General features: G+C 45.7%; 1 protein-coding gene across 6 annotated transcripts in view; it reads right to left on the minus strand.

Annotated features, from left to right (window-relative positions):
• The window catches only part of SYNRG (synergin gamma), a 137937-nt gene extending 133482 nt beyond the window's left edge, over positions 1-4455 (minus strand). For 3 of the 6 annotated variants that reach the window (XM_075589513.1, XM_075589512.1, XM_075589511.1), the window contains exon 1: positions 4349-4452. In XM_075589513.1, coding sequence (XP_075445628.1) covers positions 4349-4407 — 59 coding nt within the window. In that variant the 5' untranslated portion in view covers positions 4408-4452. Of the gene's footprint in view, positions 1-4348 lie in introns of all 6 variants that reach the window. The other 3 variants (XM_075589509.1, XM_075589508.1, XM_075589510.1) reach the window with 2 other exon arrangements.
• Positions 4456-8071: the final 3616 nt, after the last annotated feature.

An 8071-nucleotide genomic window follows, 5' to 3' on the forward strand; every position in this document is an offset into this window, starting at 1 on the left:
AACAATATATTCCAGCCTCCTAACTATCAACAACCAAGTAATATCACTAAGGGGGATATTACTCTGACAAACCCCACTGACATTGCAAATGCATTCAATGATTACTTTGTGGGGTGTGCCACTAACTTATTAGCGAAACGCAGCCCAAACCACAAACCTGAATCTCATCCTGGGAGTACCCCTATAGCCCCACCCCCTCCCAACACTGAACACAATTTTCAATTTAGCCCAGTATCTGAAGAGGAGATTACACAAGCGCTCCTCAAACTAAAACTAAGCAGCCAATGTGGACCCGACTTACTACAATCTAGGTTCCTACGACTTGGTGCCCCAGCCATTGCCAAACCAATTGCGTCCATAGTCAACTCTATCCTGTCTGCAGGCCATATCCCTAAGACCTGGAAAACTGCCAGAGTTGTCCCAATCTTCAAAAGTGGGGACAAAAACACTGTCTCAAACTACAGGCCAATCTCACTTCTCCCAATTCTATCCAAAGTTATGGAAAAATGTGTCCACTCCCAATTAAGCGATTTCTACACCAAGACAAATTTCCCTAGCCAATTCCAGTCTGGGTTTCGTCCCAAACACTCCACCGTAACTACCCTGCTAAAAGTTTGCAATGAAATCCAATGTGGAATGGAACGGGGACAACTCACTGGTGCAGTATTCCTAGATTTTGCAAAGGCTTTTGACACAGTTGATCATGCTATCCTGCTTAACAAACTCCAGAGCTCTGGAATAGGGAAACATGCTTTAAACTGGTTTCAGTCCTAACTATCAGGAAGATCCCAACATGTGTCCATCTCAGGCTCTAACTCCAACCCCCTGGATATCACCTGTGGTGTCCCGCAAGGCTCTGTTCTGGGGCCCCTACTCTTCTCAGTGTTCATTAATGATCTTCCCACAGCTTGTAAGGAAGCCTCAATACACATGTATGCAGATGACACAATCCTATATGCACACAGCCATAGCCTCTCTGACCTTCAACACATACTTTAGTCTGACTTTTTGAGACTCGAAAACTGGATTTCCCAAAACAAACTGTTTTTAAACACTGGAAGGATAGTTGGTAAAGATAGAGCACAGCTGCAGACGCCCTGCAATGTGAGGCAGGGAAAACAAAGCCAGGCCACTCCGCAATAGTAACAAAAAGTGTATTAAGCAAGCAAACACATACAGGGAACAAAAATAGAACAGATAGAACGCACCTACGCGTTTCGTACAATAGTACTTTATCAAGGTGAAGCAAGAGTAAAATAACAGCCTATTTATACCCACCTTAAACACTTCTAATCACTGGGTTGCGGCGTCATGCGCCGGCAGCTGCAAGCAGTCGCGGCAGAGTGACGCGCATTCACATGGATCACTGCTTGCAGCTGCCGGCGCATGACGCCGCAACCCAGTGATTAGAAGTGTTTAAGGTGGGTATAAATAGGCTGTTATTTTACTCTTGCTTCACCTTGATAAAGTACTATTGTACGAAACGCGTAGGTGCGTTCTATCTGTTCTATTTTTGTTCCCTGTATGTGTTTGCTTGCTTAATACACTTTTTGTTACTATTGCGGAGTGGCCTGGCTTTGTTTTCCCTGCCTCACATTGCAGGGCGTCTGCAGCTGTGCTCTATCTTTACCAACTATCCTTCTGGACTCCTTATCTGATGGACTGCACGCTACTGATCCTGAGAGTGCCCCCCCCGGATGTGCAGGTAAAGTGCCAATGTGCCTTATCTAAACCCTGCTATTCAATGGACATAGTTCCTTCAATTATATACTGCTAGGGTGTTTATTGTGTACATCATAGTGGCTGTCCCAACTGACTCCACTTGTCACTTCCCCTACAGCTATTACGCATTATTGCCTTATTGAGGGGCACTCCGTCGTCGCCAGACCACCAAGCTTATGGTCTCAATCACAATTATGTTACAGAAGTTACCGGTCTGATTCTGAGCACCACATATACCACATTTCCTTGTTTTTAAACACTGACAAGACTGTAACAATGGTATTTGGGACCAAGACTAAATTTGTAAAGCTTCCAGTGACTGAGCTCCTGATTAGAACCAACGCTAACACCACCCTAACACCTGTCACTAGTTTTAAATACCTGGGCTTATGGTTTGACTCCCACTTGACATTCGGGATGCACATTGATACCCTGACAACCAAGACCTATGCCAAACTAGGGGTACTTTACAGGAACAAATCCTTCCTAAGTCTCCTGGTCAGAAAGCGTATTGCACAGCAGATGCTAATGCCAATTATTGACTATGGAGACATAGTATATGGCTCGGCTCCTCAAACCCACCTTAGCAAACTTGACACCCTCTACAATTCAATTTGTCGTTTTGTTCTCCAATGCAACTACAACACACATCACTGCGAAATGCTCAAAGAACTAGATTGGTCATCACTAGAGTCTAGGCGCAAAGTTCACCTTTCCTGTCTCACCCTCAAATACTTTCTGGGCAAGCTACCCAGCTACCTGAACAAGCTCCTCACCCCTACCACATGCAGCACCTATCACCTGAGATCAGACTCCAAAAGACTATTCATGGTCCCAAGGCTCAACAAAGTATCCGGACGTTCCTCCTTCTCCTTCCGTGCACCCCAAAACTGGAACAACCTACCAGAGACTCTCACATCCACCACCAGCTTAAGTTCTTTCAAATCTAAGGCTGTCTCACATTTTAACCTGGTCTGTAACTGTTTCATACGCTCATAATATATATTTTCTTTAACTGTGCATGCAATGTCTTGTATATAATGTACACCTTGTTCATTTATGTAACTGTACTTGTAACCATGTATTATTTGTTTTACTCTGTGCCCAGGACATACTTGAAAACGAGAGGTAACTCTCAATGTATTACTTCCTGGTAAAATATTTTATAAATAAATAAGTATTCAACAGTTCAACTGAATGCGGGACAAGACCATGCCAGGACGCAGGATGCAAAACCTGCGCAATGCTCCACACCGCGGGCACAATACAAATACCACACAGGAATCTGGAGTGCAAAATCAGAGGAAGGTTCACCTGTTCCTCCAGCAATGTCATGTACTTCATCATGTGCATGAAATGCCCAGGGGGCTGCTACTACATAGGTGAGACGGGACAGGGGCTAAACAAGAGAATGAACCTGCATCGCCACAGCATCACACATGGAACAAGAGACAGTCCTGTCGGCGAACATTTCTCTGACTCTGGCCACAAGATGAATGATCTGAAGGTGGCCAGACTCATAGGTAATCTTAGAACACTGAAAGAGAGATGGTTGCATGAATACAAATTTATGCAACTGTTCGGGACACTTAGCGATGGCCTAAACCGAAACCGAAGTTTTATGAGTCACAACTGACATGAGAACTCTTCCCATGAGTGCTAAAGACCATGTCCATACATACTGCGCTATATATATATATACACACACACACCATGTAATTCCATCCCTATATAACAATAGGGACCACATAGTATCTACACACACTTTTAGTTATGCTACAGCCTCTTACACTCCCACTCCACACACACCTTTCGTAAAGCGCTGTACACACTGTGGGCTCTTTTCCAATTTATATACATACATACATATACACACGCACTCTTACATAACTAACATTCAGGTACTATTTAACACCTCAAGTCATAAATCGCACACTATACAGGAGGGGGTGTTAGGTTTCAGTCACAGATAACATTACTACAGTATATGCATTGTTTTTAAGTTTAACCTTGCTTTATTCAATGTACCATCACCGGAAAAAGAGATCAGTATATCAAAAGCTCACACAAAAAAGAATTTCGTTAGCCACAGAACAGTATTGTCTATTCATTACATATATACATATATACAAATAATTAATTTTTTTCTGCTCACTAAGTAGGACTGCCCCTTCAATTAAAAATATGCCATTTGGCCCCTTTAAAGGCAGAGGAGCCCACAATATGGCACAGACACCTCTGTGTAAAGGGTGAGTCTGCAGGATGCGGTAGTTTGAGAAAGAGGGTGCAGATATTGGCCTATCCCCTACTACTATATTTATCCTTCCTTATTATAAACTCCACTCTATTTAACCCCCCAGACTTAATTTCATATAAAGTCTCGTTATACCCGCCCCCCCCCCCTTGTCTCAATTATAATGTTGGTATTATAAACCTCTAGTCTCATTATAACACCTTATTTAAACCTCAGCATTCTTTTAACAAAGAAGTGTAACCACTATTATACTCCAGTCTTTTCTCTCAAACAATCTCATGTTATCTCCCTGACACAGAGTGGGGGCAGCAATACGATATCGGACCCTCTGTTATATTCTCTTCGATACATTTACATGTACAATAGACTTGCCTGCCACCGCTCCCGCCGCCGCCGCCCCCTCCTCCGCCGGCTCCCGGCCGCAACGTCATCTTCCCCAGCAGCACTAAACGACAAGCTGTCAGGTGAGAGGAGACGCGGAAACAACTTCCGGGTGCGACAGGGGCAGACAGGAGAAGCACTTCCGGGCCCTCAACTCGGGGTCGCTATGGTGTTGCCATAGTAACGCGAGCGCACGCTGCAGAGACTGTGCTATGCACAGCAGTGCTGCCGCCGTAGAGATGTGTGACCCCTCAAGCGACGCTTTCATGTTTTAGGGGCTCTCAGGGGCAGATTTGGCATTTGCGACAGAGCAATTATGGACTTTTTTTTTAAACCTGGGGGTAAAGGTAATTGAAATGCATAGCTTCCAAATGAATGTAGCAGATTACCTCATTTGTATGCCCTGTACATAGTGTCATGCTGACCAACGCTCCTATTTGATGAGGGAGACTCCCTGATTTTGAGTTGAAAATGTATTATTCTTCTACTGTCTCCAGTGCTGTAATGGAGCTGTTTACAACATATGGCACTTAGATTGTAAGCTCTTTGAGGCAAGGACTCCTTTTCCTAATGTTGCTTTTATGTCTGAAGTGCTTATTCCCATTATGTTCTATATTATTATGTCACGTGTATTACTGCTGTAAATCCCATATATATATATATATATATATATATATATATATATATATATATCAGGCTTCACCCTGGCTCCCCTTACCTCCGCAGGAGAACGGGGACCCCCGTGGTATGTCGGGGAGCTGTGGGGGCGATCGCGTCGCCGGGGGCATACACAGGGCGCCGCCATATTTAGTGCATTCGCGCACGCGCAGTATAGCCCCAGGAGTTACGCCGACCATATTGAGGTTGGCACAAGTGTTCAAGCATGCGCAGGAGTTCGCGCGGCAGCCATTACAGATAGAGCCTGCGCAGAGGAGTGCAGCGACGGCCATTACAGGATCACGCATGCGCAGTAGCGATCTCACACGCGGACCCAATGTAAAAGAGGTCTGCAGTGGACTACAAGTCCCAGGAAGCTTAGAGGCAGAGATACACCTGATGCCACAGCAGCCAATAGGGCTTGAAAGATTCTCCTGCTGGAGCAAGATACATTGTTGTGCACAGACCATGCGAGTCAATAGGAGCTGGGACACAGAGAGTGGAGGGTGTGTTTGTGCAGGGAGGAAAGTAGCCTCCTGCACTAGGCCAGAAGTCTCCCCTTAGGCCCCACTCACCCTCAGCTTGTGGCTGCTACAGGGACGACCCTAGGATAGGGACAGGGTCCTGTAGAGCCAGCTTCAGTGAGGGTCACAGCCAGGAAGAGTGAATCTTCTGGCATTGCTGTGAATCATCCTCTGCTGATTTAGCAGAGATAAGAGACATTATAAAGGTGGATCACTCCAAGCGGGAACAATCCATCACAGATTTGGACGCGACGTGGGATCGTCCTTCAGGCAAGGGATCCCAAGTAAAGGTTATCTGCGTGCCTGAGTGTGGACACAATCGGTAGGTACAGTCAAGTCACCAAGTGCACCAACCTCATCTCATCTTAGTTGGCAGCGCTGTCTCACACTTGGGTGGGAGGGGGACACTTGGGACTCAGGGATATATGGTGTGGGGTTACAGCCCAGTGAGGTCAGTGTTACAGAGTGACACTCACACAGTTGATGTATGTGTTGATTTATTGTGATATGTTATGTGTTTATCTGCCCCTATAGTAAACTGTTTATATATACTCCGGTGTATGTGGTTATTATATGTGGGTCCTGTGTCAGGGGTCATTCTACCCTTAGAATCCTACACAGATGGAGGCGCTGTTTATATAAGATCGTTCCAGAGGATACACCCCAGGCTCTCACTGGCGGAGGTTCAGGCCTCCTGTGAACCTGACAGGTAAAGCACCACACCCGGTAATACATATAGATTCCCCACATGCACTCAATCTGCGATTGGGGAGGGCAAACTGTGTTACATATATATATATATATATTTATTATATATACACACACACACACACACGCCGTATAGCCCTGTTATTTTCTAACCATTAGGGCAGGGGTGCGCAAACTTTTCCCCGTGCGCACTCCTGCCTGCTCTACTCGGGGCCGCGCGCCCCCTCCTCTGCTTGACCCCGGTGTCAAATGACGCAAGGGGTCATGTGACATCACGTCACCATGGTAATGTGACCCGCGGCGTCATTTGACGTCGGGTTACAAGGCGGTAAGGTAAGTGTATTATAGTGGGCTCGCGCGGTGCCCCGGCATTTAATTTAAATGCCTGGGGGGAAAGCGCGGGTCCCCTATAACTGCCACGCCCCCCAGTTTGCGCACTACTGCATTAGGCTATACCCTCTGCTTTTCAGTAAAGCAGAGGATCTACCCTAATCAGGGCTTCTTAACCTGTGGTCCATGGACCCCCTGGAGGTCCGTGGAGCAGGTGCAGGGAGTCCGTGGGGATATACATTTTTAAAACTGTAAAATGGAACCAGAAAAAAAAGAAAAACTCTGACAATATTTAAGTTCTGCAAACCACTATTAGCAACCATAAAGACCTCATAGTTCTGTCCCTCACTGTATCCTATCCTGAGTGTAACACACATTTTTTTAAAATATATTATTTAATAGTGTGGGAGTTGGAAGGTAAATACTTGAGGACCTACGGGTCTGTAGATTCAAAAAGGTTAAGAAACACTGCCCTAATGGTTGGAAAATAACTTCACTTTAGCACATATGTAACTAGTGTGCCGCTAAACCCTGGAATGTGGGGGGGCCCAAGAGCGCGTGGGGGTCTGGCCGTCCCCGGAAGTTGAGCCCAACTTCCGTGGCCAGCACTGAGCTGTCGAGGCCTCTGTTTGCTGCGGGTCCTCACTCCACAACCAATTTCTCTCTCCCCTCCCCCCCCCCCCCCCCATTGCTTACATTTTTCCGGGGCTCGGGGCCAGAAGTTGGGCAGATGTCAGACAGTGAACTTCAACTTCTGCCCGAGTCATCTCAACTCTGCATACAGCAACAGCTGCAGTTCCCACCAAAGCGACCAAGGTTAAAGCAGGCCACAGCCTAAAATGTAAATGTGTGTGCGTGTAAGAGAGACAGAGTGTATGTGTGTAAGAGTGAGTGAGTGAATGTGTGAGTATGTGTGTAAGAGTGTGTGTGTGTGTATATGTATTTATGTAGCCCCATTAATGTACATAGCGCTTCACAGCAGTAATACACGTGACAAAAATATAAATAACATAATAAAAATAACAGATCATGGGAATAATTGCTTCAGACATAAAAGTGACATTTAGGAAAAGGAGTCCCTGCTCCGAAGAGCTTACAATCTAATTGGTAGGAAGAACATACAGAGACAGTAGTGCATTCTGGTAAATGCGTCTGCACGGGGCCAAGGTTTATGTATGAAGTGAATAGTATCAGCCATGGAGCTACTAATACGCTTCGTTAAGCAGGTTTCTTTTAAGGTGGATAGAGAGGGTGCTATTCGGATATTGAGGGGAAGGGCATTCCAGAGGTGTGGGGCAGTCAGTGAGAAAGGTTTAAGGTGGGAGAGGGCTTTAGATACAAAGGTGGTAGAGAGAAGACATCCTTGAGCGGAACACAAGAGTCGAGACAGTGCAAAGCAAGAAATTAGTGCTGAGATGTAAGGAGGGGCAGAAGAGTGTAAAGCTTTAAAAGTGAGGAGAATTGAGTGTGAGAGGCAGGATTTGATAGGGAGCCA

This window comes from Ascaphus truei, chromosome 3 (genome assembly GCF_040206685.1).
Source record: "Ascaphus truei isolate aAscTru1 chromosome 3, aAscTru1.hap1, whole genome shotgun sequence".
In the NCBI taxonomy this organism is placed as follows: Eukaryota; Metazoa; Chordata; class Amphibia; order Anura; family Ascaphidae; genus Ascaphus; species Ascaphus truei.